This window comes from Sturnira hondurensis, unplaced genomic scaffold, assembly GCF_014824575.4.
Source record: "Sturnira hondurensis isolate 20B ecotype Veracruz unplaced genomic scaffold, ASM1482457v3 Scaffold0024805, whole genome shotgun sequence".
NCBI classification, from domain to species: Eukaryota; Metazoa; Chordata; class Mammalia; order Chiroptera; family Phyllostomidae; genus Sturnira; species Sturnira hondurensis.
This window is the reverse complement of record NW_028097436.1, coordinates 5,163,413-5,181,993: the sequence shown is the minus strand read 5'-3', so window position 1 is coordinate 5,181,993 and position 18,581 is coordinate 5,163,413. Positions and strand designations below refer to the sequence as shown.

The following is an 18,581-nucleotide window of genomic DNA, read 5'->3' as shown; positions in this document are numbered from 1 at the left end:
TTGTGGAGAGGATGTGTTTTCTCTGAGTGCTTATTTTTCATGTTCATGGAAGGGGAGACGGGGTGCAGAGGACTGGGGCCAGCCCCAGTGTCTTCTTTTAGTATTTGTAGAAGTCATGTATTTAATACAGTTCGTAAGAAATTTTTTTACCAAGATGTAGGTGGCTGGTTGTATTTGCTTTCATGAAACTAATGGCCTTAGTTGTAAATAATTATATTTTTATGGTTAATACTGTTATTTTTTGATGCCCTGTAAACACTAAAATAAATTTCTTGACATTGTTCATAAAGTTTAGTTTTCATTGATAAATGAAAAGTCATCATGACATCACTTATTTAAGTTCATTTCTTTCCACTTTTAGGATAAATTCAGGTTAAATTTGCATGCTCTTGATTGAGAATACAGTGAAAACAACTGTTAATCCTTACTTCCCCTTTTAATCCATTTTGTTGTGAATTTTTACTTTTTAATTGAGGTTTCCCATTATTCTGAAGCCTAATGTGTGGAATTGCTAGGAGATGGCAACCTTAAGTTAAGACTTAAAAGTTCCCAATTTTTAGAGGCTATTTTGGGGGTTGGGGAAGATTCTCTTTTCTGGGATTGCTGATTGTGCTCTACTTATGTTTAAAATGATAAAGCAGCACTTTGGTAATATCTAAAAATACTTTCCTTTTTGAGTGCTTTGGACTTTTCTATAAAACAAAGCATATTTTAAAGCTAGCCAGTTATCAGTTTTCCCATAAAACTACGGCTGTAAGTGCCCATTTTACTCTATTAGCTGTATAATTTGCATATATTAAAATATACTAGTTTGGGTGATATTGGCAGATCACCAAATTAAAAACAAAACTTGTTCGTTGCTGAATCAAATAGAACCCAATTGTTTGTTTTTATGTCAGAGGAAATGGTTAGTAGTAAAATTCAAAAAAATTCATTTTTTTCTTGCAAAGTATATTTATAACAATGTACTTTTTAAAGGAGGACTTTTAGATTTTCTTGAGTCTGATAATAATAATGAAGATAATTTGGCTGTCTATGTTTCTGAAGGAATGAGCACACTTCTACTGCCCTGCAATGCTCTGCTCAGCCCCCAATAGCTAGTAAAAATGTAAAAAACTGAGTTCCAGAAATAACTCAAAATTATTTTCAGGCCTTAGAGAGTCTTACTGTGAGGAAAGAAGTACAAGTGTAATTAAATATTGGAGTTAAAGTAGATACACATTATTTTTTTCCCAAGTGTAGCAGATGTGGTTTTCGGCTTCAAGCAGCATAATCTCCTCTAGGTGGTTTAAGCAGGAACCTCTGGACACCTTGCGGAGTTCCTGGCAGGTTCAGAGAACGATGTGTGGATAGTGGATAGCCAGAAGTAATGAGAAGAAGAAATGTCGGAATCCACATCTAGAGATGTTCTAATGGAAACACCACTCCCAACACTTTACTCTAGTTAGCATCGAGACACGAAGGACAGACAATAGAGCCCCAAAGCTTTCTTCTCATGGACCTGTCTTCTTCATACATGTAATTGTCCCCTCTTGTTGGCCAGGTCATTTTTTAGCAGAAAAGGGTTGGACTAAGTATGGGTGAACCAATCTCTAGTTTCTGCTACATCTTGATATTATCTGTTATTTTCATTTCTCTCCTCTCTCTCTCTCTTCTTTCTTTCTGTGTGTGTCCTTTTTCTCCTCTTTTTAGAAACACACTTTGCTAGAGTACCAGAAGCATTAATCTAGCTTTTAAAGAGTTTGTTGGAAGCTTTGCTGTTGTCACAGGGTTGATATGAATTGTAGATTTTTGTCAGGGAAGGAACCAAGTGTGGGGATTCTAGAGTGTTGTTGAGTGAATATTTGGCTTTCCTTTTGTGTCTGTGTTCTCAGGCCCAGAGTGACAGCCTGCCACACCTTTCCTGTCCTGTGGGTTTCCTTTCCTAATCTAGTCCCCTTGGACTCATGGCTGTGCAGTGTGAAGAACACGAATGGTCTGCAATTTTATACCACTTGTAAACTAACAAGTTAGTCTATCAGTTTTAGGGTCGCTGTCAGAAGACACAAACTCTTAGATCAAACATGAAGGACTTTATTAGCCATAGCAATAGCTGTAGATTGAGTGTCAGCTTTGCATCAGCCCCAATGGGCAGTCGCAGTGGGTTGTGTTTTTAGAGAGAAACCATGAGTTTAGGGAATACAACCCGATTATCATGGGCAGCGATCATTCTGATTTATATAGGCTGTGATGAAATCTGTTTAGTTTGTCTCATAGATATTTAATTAAGGCTGCTGGTCAACAAGACGTTGAGGCTGACCTGCAGTATCGACCTCAGCTGTGCCGTCAGGTCCCAGGTCCCATCAGCTGAACAAATTCTGCAGACAACCTGGGTCTGCTTTAGAATACCAGGAAGCTTTCTTAATTTTTTCTATTGATCTTTCTGCTTGGCTTGAGATATTAATTCAGGTACAGAATGATGTATTGCTGATTGCATGGACTTCTCGTTCAGCAAACAGGGAGTCTAGGGCAATCCTCTTATCCATACAGTCTGGCGGGTGAGTTGGTGCTGAACTGCGTGCCTCCCAGAGCTGATGAGGTGTCACTGATCATTTCAGCTAAAATCAGGGACACGCTTCTCACCACCTTTTCTAATTGGGTGACTCTCATCATAGGGATAACTGCCTGCAGGGTGCACACAAATAGTGATCAGTTTTCGCTCCAGAGGCTTTCCGGATGAGCTAAGGTCACCTCAGTTTGGAGAGATTTCCATAGTTGTCAGAGGGTTTCCTGGTCTACTGGTTGGTATTTCCTGAAACACTTAAACATCTTTTATGACCATCTCTAAGGTACAAGTCACAGCATTTTTGGAGAATGAGGCAAGTTAATTCTGGCTTCCCTATGTAGGGCATAGGATTCTCAGTTTTGGAAATAACTGAGTCCAATTTTTGGTTTTGGAGTAACTATCTAAAGATACGGCAGAGATGGCAGTTTTGCTGTCAAAGTGGAATTTTGAACTTTGAGAACTGAAATCTTTTACAATGGGCTGTACATGTACCTGCCCTTTGCTCCAAAAAGAGACCATCTTTATTATACTAGACAGAATGCGTGACTGCCCCCTGCCTTGGAGAGAAGACATGTCTCTGTTCCAAGTGTATGGCTATGCAAACATCCTTGAAAACATCATGAGAAGAAAGGCCACCAGCGCCTCTACTTAGAACACATGCAGAAGTGTAAGAGCTCCTGGAGAATTGTCTTCCTACAGGGAGCAGACCACCGAAGCTCCCCATGTCACCTTCGTGACTTTCCTTCAGTGTGGTGCTCCTGGTGGCGCTCCTATACACTCCCTGTCCCGTGAGGGAGATCTGATGAAATGAGACCTTCATTAACTTTGGTTTATGTGATGCTATGTAGTATTTTCCTTACATTAATTACTGACTGAAGGGAAAAGTGCTCTGTGAAGCTTCTTAATCAGAGACTAGAAGAATTGGTTATGTCAGAGGGCCAGCACGAATAAGGGAAGTCATGGGGAAACTTGTTTTAGAGGGGTGAATTATTGTTCTCTTGTCTTGATGCTTTGTGGACCTGTAGCAACTTTAGTTTCTGAGCTTGCTCCCTAAAGATAGGTAATTCCTTTTATGGAATTAACCCCAGGTTTCCCAGAGTTTGGTTTGGTATTGTACTCTTTAGGTGCTGACAAATAGCAGGATTTATGCTGGGTCTTCCTGTGGATCACTTATTTTTACTATTTTACTTAGTATAAATAAATCTCTTTCTTTTTTTAGCTTCTGTTAAAATCTATAGCTATTGTTCTTTTTTTGAAAAACGGTGGTAAATTATACCTAATGTAAAACTTGCCATTTTAGTTATTTTTTAAGGGTATGGATCAGTGGCATTAATCACATTCAAATGTTTGTGCAGCCATCATATCATTAAGTTTCTCAGGGTCTAGTGATAATGTTGTTGCAACAGTGGGCAGATGTATCTTTTCAGGAGTCAGTGGAGAGGAGTGGTTGGTATGTCCTCCTAGGATTTCTGTGGTAGATATTTCTGCACCCTGCAATAAATGGAGGAGGGCAGAAGTAGGCTTATAGTTGTAATACAAATAAATAATACAATAAATAATAAATGATACAAGGATAAACTGTTTTGTCTACTAGCTACTGTAAACCTCCTTTTGCCTACTCTGTGTTTTCCAAAGAAGCAGAAGTTTGAAATCCAATCCAAGCCTTTGATGTTTCTGGAACTGTTACTAGAGGAAAATTATGTTCCAGGCACATTTAGGTATGTGCCATGCATATGGTCTTCACAAGTATCTCATGGTTGGTTACAAATTAAAGTGAAGAGGGTGCTTACATTTAGAGAAAAATAAGAAAATGTGGAAGTGTTCTGTTAAATATGAAGTTTTAGTGATAAACTTATTAATCAGACAACTTTCTTTGTGGAACAGGCTGTGTTAATCTGCATCCTCTGAGAGCAAGACCTCTGATGTCCAACAGGGGAAGTGGCCATGGGGGAACCTGGAGAGAGAGTTAGGTGAAGGAAGGAGGAAGGGAGAGAAGAAAGGAAGGGGAGAGGGAGGGAGGGAGGGAGGGAGGGAGGTTGGCTGGAAACATCTCGGGCTGCTGTGCTGTTCTAGGGAGAACTTGGCAAGGTAGTTTGAGAATTCTTGAGCCAAAATTTCTTTAGTTTTATTGAGTTTATTGAAGTGACATTGGTTAATAAAATTATACAGGTTTTAGTGTATAATTCTCTAGTACATCATCTGTATATTGTGTTCTGTGTTCACCGGCCCAATTCAAGTGTTTTTCCATCACCATTTATCCCACCTTCACCCAGTTCTCCCCTCACCTTCCTTTCCCTGGTAATCACCAAACTCTTGTCTGTGTCTATGAGGGTTTTTTAAAAAATTCTTAATCTCTTCACCTCAGTTATGTTCATCTTAGCCACAATGACAGTGAACGTTTTTAACTTAAAAAAAAAAAAAGGTGGATTCTTCAATCTCATTGTATTTCATGGAGTTTAACTACAGACTAGATCTTTGAAAATTTGATTAGATCTTAATTTTTTAATATGAGAAAATAGGGAAAGTTTGTATTTTTTATGTAAAAATTTTACAATTTCCTTCATTTTTAAGTGGTTCAGGTTTATTAAAGTATTAAAAACTGAGTATTAAAAATCACCCTTAATTGAGTTAAAACTATGAATTTGGAGTATTTGTCATCAGGCAATAATTACACAAATCATAGGTTAAAATGCCTTGTGATTTAGCCAAATTTAATTGCTCCCCCCCACTCTGCCGCCTTTGGGCCTTAAAAGCTAAAAGTGCACCCAAGGTTAATTTTGCCTGAGATCAAATAAAGTCTTTCTTAATGAATTGCCATTTCTTGACTTGCAGTTTTTACATATCTTTCATCCCCCCACAAAAAAATCATTGTCAGCTTAAGTTATTTTCAGTTTTAAATAAATTGTTCTCACATTTAATGACAGAGCCAGTGAAGAATACAGAGTGTGGTAGAGTTAATTTTAGGGCCATTGTTGGAGCATTCCAGAAGGATACAGAGATGGATTTAATTTCTCTGTTTTGACTACAAGTTTTATTGAGTAGTAGTCAAAATCAGTAGGATTAACGAGTAAGATTAATATACCAATACAAATCAAACACCAAACATGTTAATTGGACTGGTAAATAATGTGCCATTAAGCTAATAGCCATGAAAAATATAGTAAAGTAACATTCCAATGGGAACTTATTATCATGGAGTACACTTAAGTATAAACTAGTGGTTAACATTTTTGTCTATAATTTCCTGCCAGTTTTGTGAGTGGGCATAATTTAAAAAATTTTAAAAATTTATTGTGAAAGAGGGACAGACATTGATTTGCTCTTCCAATATATTGATACATTCATTGGTTGGTTCTTATATGTGCTCTGACCCAGGATTTAACCACAGCCTAGGCATATCAGGACGACACTCTAACCAAGTGAGCTATCTGGCCAGGGCTGCATAATTTATTTCTTCACTTAGGCTACAATAGACCACCAGAAAGATAAACTTAACTCATGCCTCAAAGGTAAATGCTAAGTTTCGTGATTAACCAGCAAGTCAGTTAATTATGCAGTGACTATTGCATACTGGTTGTGGTAGGTATCAGAGCTATGAAGATGAATGAAATACACCCCTGTCCTTACGAAGCTTATACTCAAGATTTTACAGCCAGCCAATGTTTCCTATGAAAATTGCAATACTGGCAGTTCCAACCAAATTTATGGGAGGAAAGAGAAGAAATTAATGATGTCTCAGGAGGAGTTTCTGAATAAATATTTTAAAATCCAAGTTTGTTTTTCAGCATTCCTGTTCATGTAAATTATAGCTTTTTGAATCCTGCAATTTTATTTTGGAATCTGGGATAACTGCAGTCACCCCAAGTTCTGGCTTGCTCTCTTACTGTATCTATCATTTACAGAACATATAGTTGGAAGTGTAAATAAAATTATACTACTTCATTTACTGATTTACTTTACTATTTTTGTGTTTGTGCATATTATATAGCGTGTTCTATTTGGCTTTTATTCTGAATTAAAGTATGTTTATTTAAAGTCTTTGAGTTTATTTGTACTGGAGGCAAAATATTTCTTTGTAGACATCATTTGTTCATTTTAACTTGATAAATGTGAAATTTGATTGTGTGGAGAGAGACAGGTGATATCTGCTATGGGGTCGGAGAGATGAATAGCAGTCTGAGCAGTATCTTTTGTGCCCAGATAATAAGTATTGTTCACTGATTCTGATAGAATTTTTATTTAAGTCCTTTACTGGTAGTTGTTTCCAGGCTGGATTTAGCTTCTGCAGCTGATATGTTTTTAATGTAGTAGAGCCATCATTTTACTTGTAAGAACATCTACTTAGATCCAGGAGGAACAAGTTGACTGAAGAGTGAGCTTTCTAAAGAATACTTGCTTTGCTGTTGGTTAGATATCATCTCTGTTCCTTTAGCACAACCAGGGAGAAAGCATCTGCCCTGGAAGCCTGTGAACTTAGGTAAGCCCGGCACTCAGTCACTACACCTGTTGGTGTCTCCTCTTCCTCCTCCTCATTTATTTATTTATTTGTTTGTTTGTTTATTTATTTATTTATTTATATTTCCTCAACCTACAAATTGAAGCCTACAATTGAACAGCCCCTATCAGTTTTTCAATGTCCTTCTTTTCTTCTCTTTTTCTACTACCTCCTAGATGATCCATCGAAACTCTTGGTGTTTTTGTTCTATTGCAATTGTACCAAGCAAACAGGGACCTGTTTGTGTGGAGCTTGGTGCATGACCTAACAGTTAGTGTGGAGAGAGAGAGGTTTTTATTTACTGGGGTGAAACCTTGGGGTAGGGGGCTGTGCACACTTCTGCCCAGAGCCCTGTTGTTCCATGAGACCCAGTACTTCCCTTGCACCCCAAAATGCTAAAAGCAGAAACCAAACCCCGTGACTTTGTGTGTGCGTGAGCTGGCTGCTCAAGCAGACCTCCATCCTCTCTGGAAGGTGCACCTGTGGGTTTCAGTCCCCATCCTCTCACAGCAGCTCTCCCCTTCAGGATCTGGGCTGCCTTGTCATCAGCCTCCATGTGTGGTCCAAGGATACATGTGCCATGTTCCACTGGATCATCGTGAAATCCAGGAAGGGCACAGCACCAAGAGAGTGGGTTTTCTGTATGTTCCGAGTCCCAAGAGTCAGCATCTTGCAAGGCAGAGTTCTTGATGGCTTCTGAGTCGGGCCCGATCAGAGCAGCAGCACGCTGTTCTCTCCCTGCTACGCCAGGCTGCCTGGCCAAACGCTGACTAGAAACTGCCTACCTGCTATGTCATAGCTCCTTCTCCTCTAGACTCCGCCCACATGGCCCTTCTCTTCCTACCACCAGCAGTGCTGAATCTCTCTCACATGGCTGCCCGTGTTACTACAGGTCAGCATGGTTGCTGCCTACTCTCAGCTCTCATGGCAGATCAGCCTCTTCTTTCTGTCTGCCCTCAGTTTAAATCCTGACCTGGAGCTTCCTAAGTGACCTCTTATGCGGCTCTCCCTGTAATGAACTACGTTTGCCGCTTTCCTGTATTGTGTACGTTCACTTTGCTGCCACCTTTAGTCAGGGCAAGAGTGACTCAGTGACACCGGGAGAACCAACTTTATGCCTATAGCTCAGGTGCAAATCCCCCACCACCACCCCAAGTCAGAAGTCACCATATGTGGTAGAAGTCACATACACACCCTTTACCTCAGGGTGGTAGCACAGCTACTAGCTAGGCATGGACTTGCCATTATTATGAAAAGTATCTTAATTGTCTTATGATCTGTTCCCCCACCCCCCAACCAAGGGTTGTGGGGGAACAAGCTCTATATTGGGGTCCTTTTTGCTTTGCACCTCATTTCACTATGGTAATCTCTTTCTTGAACTGTAGTCTCCTATAACCACCCCCCCCAACTCTTTTTGATGTAGATACTTCCAATTTAACATTAAAAAATGAATTCCTGATCTTTCTTCACAAGCTCATTTGCCCCATGGTGTTTCTCATCCAAATAAATGACAACTTTATTCTTTGAATTGCCTAGGCCCAAAGATGTAGATTCAACTCTTGACTTTCTCTGTCTTTCTCTCTCTCTTTTATAGCTATATCCCTAGAAAAAGAATAGTGTCTGATACATAGTAGGCACCAATAAATAGGCTTTGGTGGAATGAATTGTATGAGCTAATAAAACAGAAAGTGAACTGCAGTCTGATGCCCAAAGATAGAGTTTTTTGTTAACTTAGGATGCTCCCCAGAGGGCAGAAGGTCCTTGTTTTCTTACTTTTCGCAGTTCCAGAACTGCTATTGAAGCAATTAGTATGGCATAATGCAAATTAATGGAGATCATATGCTGCGTTTTTGGAACATCAAGCAGAGCATGGTGATTAATTCTTTATGATGAACATCTCACTTATTATTTCCTTGAGTTTCTGTTAATATCCCCAGGTGGCATAGGGTAAGGTACTCAGTAACTACTTTTTATTAATGAATGAGAGATTCCTAATGGCTCCATTTCAGTGTCAGAATTTCAAAAGTGGATTTTTTTTCTATTCTCCTATAAAACTTGTTTCTCTCCTTCAACCTGTTAGAGAAAACTTGTTTCTCTCCCTAACACAATTTTCTATGTCTCCTGTTACTTGAATAACAAAGGTAGCAGGACTGTTGTAAATTCTTGTCTTCAACCCCTGTCCATCCAGCCATTACACCATGTCCATTGTTCTTTATATTTCAAATGTTCAAGCTCCCCCTTATTGCTCATCAAACTTACTTCTATGACAGATTCTTAACTTGCCTCTATTATTGACTTTTCTTTGCGTAAAATCTTGTATGTTGGCCACTATTTCTGTTTGCATCTGGTACCTCATCTACCCTTTCTCTTTGTCCAGCCTCAGCTCCATTGACTTCTTCCCCTGCCCTCTTCCTTCCCACCCTATAAACTTCTTAGGGAACCCAAATTCCTAGTAAGTTAGCATTAATCCCTCTGCTTGCAACATGTTGGTCGTCCTCTTCATCAGGCTGCCTTCCTATTAATCCTTAAGAGTCTGTGCCATTATTAAGCTGTCTTTGTTTTTATGTAGTTTTTCCGTATTCCCATTGTTACAGGTGGGCACAGGTAACCAGGTTCTTGGTGATTGGGACAAAGAATTGAACTAAACACACAGAGTTTATAGCCGAGAACACGGGAGCAGGCCAACTCCAAGCAGAGATCGACCTCGTTGGCTGGAGGAATTTGGTTATTACAGGGCAGATCCTTCCTGGCTAGTTTTGGTGAGCTTTTATTGCTCATGTACAAGTAGTTACATTACTTTGAAGCTACTGCGCATGTGGTCTCCCATTATTTCCCCTGATTGGCCACTAGAGAAGGGGGTCACACAGTGTTATCGAATGGACTCCCCTTTCTCCTGGGGTCCCCTCTACTAGATTTACCTTGCCCGCCACCAGAGAATTATAGCTCTCCATGTCAGATATTGGTGAAAAGAAAAGGAATTATTTATTAAAAGTTATACAGACTTAAGAGGAATGGCTTAATGTCTTCATTAAAATCCCAACATCCTGAGACTTCCACCAAGATGGAGGTGTAGGTGGAAACACTGTGCCTGCTCTCACAACCAAGTTTAAAGTCAACAAAGTTTCAGTAACAAAAACGCAGCCAAAACACAGAAAATTGAACTATATGGAAGTCCGACAACAACGAACCATTCAGCCAGACTGGTAAGAGGGGTAGAGCCAGCAGCGGAGCAGGGTCAGACGGGAAAGATCTCCCGACCCAGGCTTGCAGGCAACCGTGGGCGGATCCCAGGTGTGGGGTAGCAACGGGCAGACCCAGTGAGGACACAAGGCAGCAGGCTGACAGCGGTCACACATTCGCACACAGATAAAGCAGCGAAGGAGCGAGCAGTGAGACAGACCTCCCAGGCCCCAGTGGTGGGAAGCAGCAGAGGGGACCTCCACTGCCCCTCTTGGACCCCACCGCCACATACAGCAACTGAGTTGCCCCACCCTGGTGAACACCTAGGGCTCTGCCCCTCATACGTAACAGGTTCGAAAAGACCAAAACATGGCTCCACTCAAAGCCCCAGAGCCAATAACTCTAAGTGACCAAGAAATAGCCAACCTATCAGATGCACTGTTCAAAATACTGGAGATCAGGATGCTCACAGAACTGGTCGATTTTAGTCACAAGTTAGAGGAACAAATAAAGGCTAAACTAATTGAAATGAAGGGAGATGTCCAGGAAACCAATAGTGATGGAAAGGAAACTGGGACTGAAATCAAGGGAGTGGACCAGAAGGAGGAAGAAAAATGATCAAACAGAAAAATATGAAGAAACAACAACTCAAAAAAATGAGGAGAAGCTTAGGAACCTCCAGGTCATCTTTAAATGCTCCATCATCCAAATTATAGGGGTACCAGAAGGGGAAGAGAAAGAGCAAGTGGAAAATTTATTTGAACAAATAATAAAGGATAACTTCCCCAATCTGGCAAAGGAAATAGACTTCCAGGAAGTTCAGGAAGCTCAGAGAGTCCTAAAGAAGTTGGACCCAAGAAGGAACACACCAAGGCACATCATAATTATATTAGCCAAGATTAAAATAAAGGAGAGACTCCTAGAAGCAGCAAGAGATAAGGGGACAGTCACCTACAAAGGAGTTCCCATCAGACTGTCAGTGGATTTCTCAAAAGTGACCTTACAGGCGAGAAGGGGCTAGAAAGAAGTATTCCAAGTCATTAAATCCAAAGACCTACAACCAAGAGTGCTCTGTCTAGAAAAGCTTTCATTTAGAATGGAAGGGCAGATAAAGTGCTTCTCAGATAAGATCAAATTCAAGGAGTTCATCATCACCAAGCCCTTATTATATGAAATGTTAAAGGGACTTATCTAAGAAAAAGAAGATAAAAAGTACGAACAGTGAAAGGGCAGCAAACTCACAATTATTAACAACCACACCTAAAACAAAAGCAAACCAAGAGGACAGCTAGATCAGGAGTGGAACCATAGAAATGAAGAACACATGGAGGGTTAGCAACAGGGGAGTGGGAGGAGGAGAAGGGGGGAGAAGGTACAGAAAATAAGTAGCATAGACAGTAGGCAGAAAATAGGTAGGAGGAGGGCAAGAATAATAGGGGAAATATAGAATCTAAAGAACTTTGGACACATGGACATAAAGTAAAGGAGGGGATTGGTGGGGGTGGAGGTGTGCAGGGTGGAGGGGAATGAAGGGGGGGGAATAGAACAACTGTAGTGGTATAATCAATAAAATATATTTTAAAAAATAAAATGTTAAAAAAATTTCAATGTCCCTTAAAACACCCACTAACACATACAGTCCTTCTTTCCCACCTTTGACCTGTGTGGGGTACCCTATCTCAGAAAAAGTAATAGAAGTCCGTGGCTCAGGCAGCCCCAGGTTCTTCCCAGTAGTCCGTGCTTGGCTGGTAGGCCTCCCTTGGTTCCTAGCACCATCAGCTGTGTCACCAGGATCTCCAGTTCTTAATCCAAAAGCGTATTACACCTCCTCATGGCCCACCAGCGAGAGTCCTTTTACCCCTTTCCTTCCCACAGTTGTCTGTCCTGCATTCTTCCGAACCACTAAGTGAGAGCTCGGTCGGCATTGCTGCTACATATTGTTTTCTGGCTTCCTAAGCTGTGTGGCAAAGGGAGACCCAAAGCCGCATGGTTCTCCCCTGCCAAAGCGGTGTGGTTCTTCTTGTCATGGTGGCCATGTCTGGGTTTAAATCCCAGCGCCAGTCTTCCTCTGCATCCCCATTTCCGACTCCTTCTACAATCAGTTACACCTGCCGGCCTTCTTTTATTCTTCCAGGTTTACTGGGCTGCCATAGTAAGTGGCCCAGTGGTCAGGTGTGGCCCTGTGCTATGGAGCCAAACATCTCCAAGCTCTCATGCAGGCTCTGTAACCAGGGGGAGCTGCCTCCCAGTTACATCCTGGGTGGAAGTCACTCCTGCCTTCCTGGCTCAAAGCATGGCCACAGCTATGTAACAGACCTATGAAACCAGTTAGAGGTTATAGATATGCTAAATGACCATTCTAGAGGTAATCTGCAAAACTGTTGCTATTCAAAATAGCTCTCAATGGTCCTGCTGCATGAGTCCCATCCCCCAGCTCAGATCTCTGGGGGTGAGGATATCCCATCTTTTTAATATTTCCTGGACACCCTGAGTTCTGGACCCCATTACAAATCCTTTTGGAGGCTCCTGGGCTGCACCCTTTTACATCATTATATACCAAACATATCTCTCATAGTATATAGTATATGTTTAATCATTTTACCTATTTACCTTCTTTTGGGCAGACGACTTGTTTACTGTTATAGTTCCTGAAACTTTTTTAGTGTCTCTTGTAATTGATTTGGCACTCACTTCTGCTGGTATGTTGTGTTAGTGTGAAATTATATGGTACAATGGTATATGTGTTAAAAATGTAGAAGAAACTCATTCCTTGTTTTTTAGCTTGATTATAGAATTTGTTATCTGTAAGGAAATAATACATTTGCTGCATACTTGTATATGTTCATAGACATCTTTGAATAATTAACATAAACAGTGTAAATTAGTCAAAGGGTGGCTATAGGTCCTGATGGCCAATCATTATTAGAATTGGGAAGGATATTTTATAGAACTAAATTCATCATTTCAAATTAAGTCAGTTTTCTGTTTTTCCTGTTATGGTGAATTGTCATTTAGAATAGTTACTGGAAGTATCTTGGATGAACCTTTTCTCTTTTTTCTCTGCATTTTCATACTGTTATTTCTCTACACATATCTATTTTCCATTTAGGTGATATTTGCTAAGGGAGCAAATTTACTATTTTTTGTGGCTTTGTTTGAGTAGTCTTTAATTTACGTCTTTCCCAGAAACTTGGTGACTAAGACTGATTTAATTCCTCCGAATGCACAGAACCATTACTTATATGCTTTTTGAGATCTTTTAAAATTATGTAGTATTGCTGAGAAAAACATTTATGGGTACCAGGTAATGGCTAGGAAGGAAGTGGAAAGAAAGCATTTTAAACTTGACTTTTTGACATGAACTGGTTACAGTTCAGTGAATGTGTGCTGGGAAGATTGATTCTTTTTTCAGTTTTTCCTTTTTTCAAGGAAAAAAATGTTTTTCTTTCCCCTCTCTTCTGGCACATTTCTTAACCCCACTTTAAATAGTCTTTAAGTTTTGACAGTAGAAGAATGCTGGTTAGATTTTAGCATTTGGATATAACATACAACAATTACTATATATTTCAGCCAACAGGGACTGAGACCCCTACTGGTGTCTTGATCTAAAAATGGCATTTTAAATTCATAGGAACCTTGCCTTAAGGGATGGAGAAAGGACAATTTAGGGAACAGCATGAGCCCAAACATTGATCAGAAGGCTCATCATTCTTGCTAGATTTTGGTAGAACGTAGGCGTATAAAAATAACAACATCAGCAGCAAAGCATACTTTTGCTTCTCCGGAGACAATCTCTCTTCCTTCTATTGTATGGATTTCAGATGATGAATGATATATTTAGGCCAGGGTTAAAAAATGGAAAGGTTGAAAGTTAGAGTGTTAAACCTAAACTAAAAAATACAGTGCGGTTTAATTTTTATCATTTAAGGTATGTATGAAATAATAAGTAATATAGTTAGTTATATTAATTCTTTATGCATTTGTCATAATATACAGTGATTTTGAATTTTTACCAAAAAGAACTGTTTTTAGGTAAATTAACTGCTAGTAATTAATTATGTAGCATTTGTAAATAGTTTCCAGTTATAACAACCCCATTAACCAGATTCAGGACACTTGTCAACTTTGAAGTCCTTGGGACTTTGGGTTTCTCTTGATGAATGGAAAATTGTTTCATTTTCCTATTTTATGTGTTAGCCATCTATTAGAGATTTACAGTCTGTCAACTAGGATTGTTGAGTTTGTGGTTTATGTGTATGAACTGACGTTTTTGGACAAGAACTTAACTTTGGGTTAGAGTAAATGTTTCTATGAACAGTGGCAATGCCTAATGTCCCTTCACCCCTCCTTGCCCACAGGAACCTCTGACTGCTTGAAAAGTAAAGACTACTGAAACTGCAATTTTTATAGAACTTAGGATTGATTACAATCATTTCCATAAGAATTGTTGTTTTAATAGACTCTCTTGTGAAGGAAGATATTTGATAATGATACTTGGAGCAAGACCTGGATGTTTCAGCTCCGTTACCCCCTTTTAAATGTCGAATCCAAGTCTGACTCTGGCTGTGTACTTTACGGTAGGTGGCGTGTATGCAGCTCATCAATGCCCTTGTTACGTCTCCCGATGATCTGGACTTCAGGCTTCACATCAGAAACGAATTTTTGCGTTGTGGACTGAAAGAGATACTGCCAGTAAGTGCCCAGCAGTCTCCTTATTAATATTTAAATTAGAGAAGTACTTGAGTAAGGGGAAGTTTAGATAAATTACCTTCAAGAATAATTTATCTATGGGGAAAAAGGCTTGAATATTAAAATCTATTTTTTAAATCTAGATAAGATTTCTGAGTATTTAACACTTTAAATGTTTGAATGGTATAAATCAAGTTAAGTGGTTGGTTGTTTATTTGTATTTGTATTTATTTTTTTATATTATATAAAAATGTATATAATATAAATTGTATTTATTTTTTGCATTATATAAATATTTTATTATATATTTATTTTTTTGCATTATATAAGTATTTTATTACAATTTCTATTATTTCTAGAACTTAAAATGCATTAAGAATGATGGCCTGGATATCCAACTTAAAGTTTTTGAAGAGCACAAGGAAGAAGATTTGATTGAGTTGTCTCATCGCTTGGAAGATATTAAAGCTGAACTTGAATATCCTTTTGTTCTAAAGTCTAGACAGATATACAAATTATTGTTAAAATTCAACCTACCAAGTTCCATCCCATAAAATATTAAACTCCTGTAGCCATGTCTATACAAAGAATATAAAATCAGACCTTTATGAATGAGAAGGATAATTGTATAAACTTTTCTTATTTTATTAGTTAATTAATGTGTGATTTTTATGAATACACTGATAAGTAAACAGATGTTACAACGTACAAATGAACTCTGTGACACCAGTCTCTTATGTGCATGCCTATTCCTGTCCTCTTGTCTTTTTGTGTTTGGTACCTGCCCTCTCCCTACATGTTTTCCAGCAGTAGGAATTAGGGGACTATAGCCTTCTGGTTAGCTCCTGCCTTGCACTGTGGGTATGTCCTCACACGGGATTTTGTTAATGTCTTGGGCCTGCAGATGTCTGTGCTTTTTCAGAGATCCGTCAGGTTCCAGTCCCCTAGTAGGTTTCTCCCTGGTAGGTAATGCTCTCTTAGTTCAGGCCCCCACCCCAGCTGAACCCAGTGCAGGTGCCCAGTGCACTGCCTGCCAGCAGCCTCTTGGCTCTTTGTGGGGGGGGGGGGCGGTGGGTGGCAGAGTTGACAGTAGAGGAGAAGCCAAGAAGTGTCAGGGCATCATTTGCACACAACTTCCCCTCTACTCTCAGTTCTAATTACCTGTTTTTGATCACATGTTGAGTATAAACAGTGCCTGTTTCAGGGTAAGACACAGTAATATTTAGAAGTGTTACAGAGCAGATTCTATGTCATATTATTTAGTTTATTGTAGAGGATAAATAAGTCGACATGTTCCTTAATTGATTTACTGATGCATATGATGTTTACAACATGTTGTGGAGTACAGTTAAGGAAACTAGAGCAGAGAAATATTTTATTTCTATTCTTCAGCATCTTTTACTGATTCGAAATGATTGTTTTATAAGGTAAGAGGAAACCATATTCTAATGTTTTCTTTCACTGGTAAAATTCTGTTAATTTTGAAATTCACCTGATGTTTGATTTGGGCAAGCCAATAATTTTAAGATGTTCTTTTCTGTCATAATATTGATTCATAGAATGTAGCATTTCCTCTGGGCTTATATTTAGATAAGTGATGGTAAAATATTACTACTTTTTAAAAAGCTCCAATGGATTCTTGTTTACAACTTTTCGTCTGAATAAAAATGCAAACTAGCAACAAATTGCTAGTTTATCAAGTGACGGATGATATTTTCCGGTTAGTCCTTAGGCAGTAGGAATGATGATGAGTTTCTCTTTATAAGTTATATGAAGGACACTTAAACATTGCTTTTATTAAGCAGGTAGAAAGTGCCTTAATAAGACAGATGTGTTTAATGTTGCTAATGTATCAGAAAAGCAAGACAAATGACTTTTCAAGTTTGGTTATGTCTTAGCCATCTTGACCTTATTAACAGGCTGTTTATCCTGGCTGTACTTTACCTACATGTAACTGTGTGTGGATATTAGCATCTAACTTGCTTGGGTTGCTATGAAAATGAAATATGGTAACATGGGTAAAACTCCTAGCCAAATACTTGGCACGTGGTGTATGCTCAGCAAATGTTTTCAATATCCTCTTTTTGCTGTTATTACTGTTTTATGAAGGAAGCTGAGATCTTCGAATATAAAACCTTTTTTTTTTGCCACCAACATAGCTTTACTGAAATTGCATTCTTAAATACTGTGGTTAGTAAATTTCTCCATATTTTTATTTTAGCAGGAAGGATTTGCTAGACATGTGTCATTCAGGCACTGTCGTCTGGGTGAGGTCAGGGAGTATGCTTTGATGTGCCAACAGCATCAGAGCAGAGTGAGTCAAAAATGCTGAAGCTTTAGGTGCTTTGGGAAAAGTACAGATCATCCATCCCATCTCTTCCCTTTGTAGAATTGAGGAATCCCATTGGTATTGTAAAATATGAATTTAGTGACCAGTTCTGATGCTTAATTTTCTTCTATTATTTTATTAAAAAATAAAACAGTTGAAATATTTAACCACTTTATAAATGCTAGATAAAAATACTAATACATTAATTACATAAGACTTTAAAATATAGGTACCCTGCTAGTCGGGATATTATATTTATCTTCCAGATTTACTTAAAGGTGAAATTGAAACTTCATTTCCTCTGAAGAAACCCCATCCTTTACTTGATCTCCCTATGTGGTTGGTCCTGTCAGCCTTCAGTTGTTTAAAGCTGTTTGAGGTTTCAAGGATTCAACACTGATGTTTGCTGCCAAAAATTTGAATGTGGCCCTAGTGCTGTGGGGGTGAGGTGGGTGAGGTTGGGGGTGTTATATTTTAGTCAATGACCTTAATCCCTTCATCAGTGCTCCAGGGGGATAAGAGGTTGTGTCTAATTTCAAAACAGATTACAAAGCACAGCGGTCCTGGGGCATTTTCCGAGGATCAGTCCTATCACTTAAGTGGGGTCAAAGGTCTCAGAGAAGTGTTAGACTGTAGTCCTATTGAAGTTAGTGAGGCACACAAGTTTAATTATTTTGGTCATCTTCTGAGTATCACTTTTCAAATTTGATTCACATCTAATGCTGTGTTTTTGTTGGCTCTTTAAGCTGCAGGTCCTTGGTCTTTGTTCCGAGTATGGTTGCTCTGAAGGCAGTGTTCTTCCTGTGACTGTTGTAGTCCAGACGTGTTCCACGCGTGTTCTTACCGTGACCCAACATCCTTGTTATTTGTTGTTGGGTTGTTTTTGTTCTTATAAGGCTGTTATGCTTTTATAACAGTATTAAGTCAGAATCATGTTTATTTGCATAAAATTTTTTCAGACATTCTTTTACGTACAGTAAAATTAACGGTTTGATTTAGAGTGAATCTTGGTCTTATCTTCATTTTTTAGTATGCTATCTCAGATGGACCTGGATTTTCCCTTGCAGAAGCCTTCTGTTATCTGAATGTATTTTGCTTAATGAACATTTTTAATTATTGATCTGAATAAACATAATTCATATTGTTTTTAATAGCTTAGTTAAGGAATAAATAGATTTCAGAATGCAAAATGGTCTCACTTAAAGTAATTAGTAAATAACAACACTAGATTATTTTTTCACTTCTACATTTGGAACATGAGAGAATTTTACGTCAGTGGAACCCCGTGGGAGAACGCATATCAAAGTAGCCCCTGCCGACCAAGAAAATCAAATGCAGTGAGA

At 38.9% G+C, this 18,581-nt stretch overlaps 1 protein-coding gene across 2 annotated transcripts in view; it reads left to right on the top strand.

The window, feature by feature from the left end:
- DIAPH3 (diaphanous related formin 3) overlaps positions 1–18,581 on the top strand; it is a 475,029-nt gene that overhangs the window by 140,200 nt on the left and 316,248 nt on the right. For both annotated transcript variants that reach the window (XM_037038667.1, XM_037038668.1), the window contains 3 exons: positions 14,802–14,912; positions 15,269–15,387; positions 16,220–16,336. In XM_037038667.1, coding sequence (XP_036894562.1) covers positions 14,802–14,912; positions 15,269–15,387; positions 16,220–16,336 — 347 coding nt within the window. The remainder of the gene's footprint in view (positions 1–14,801; positions 14,913–15,268; positions 15,388–16,219; positions 16,337–18,581) is intronic.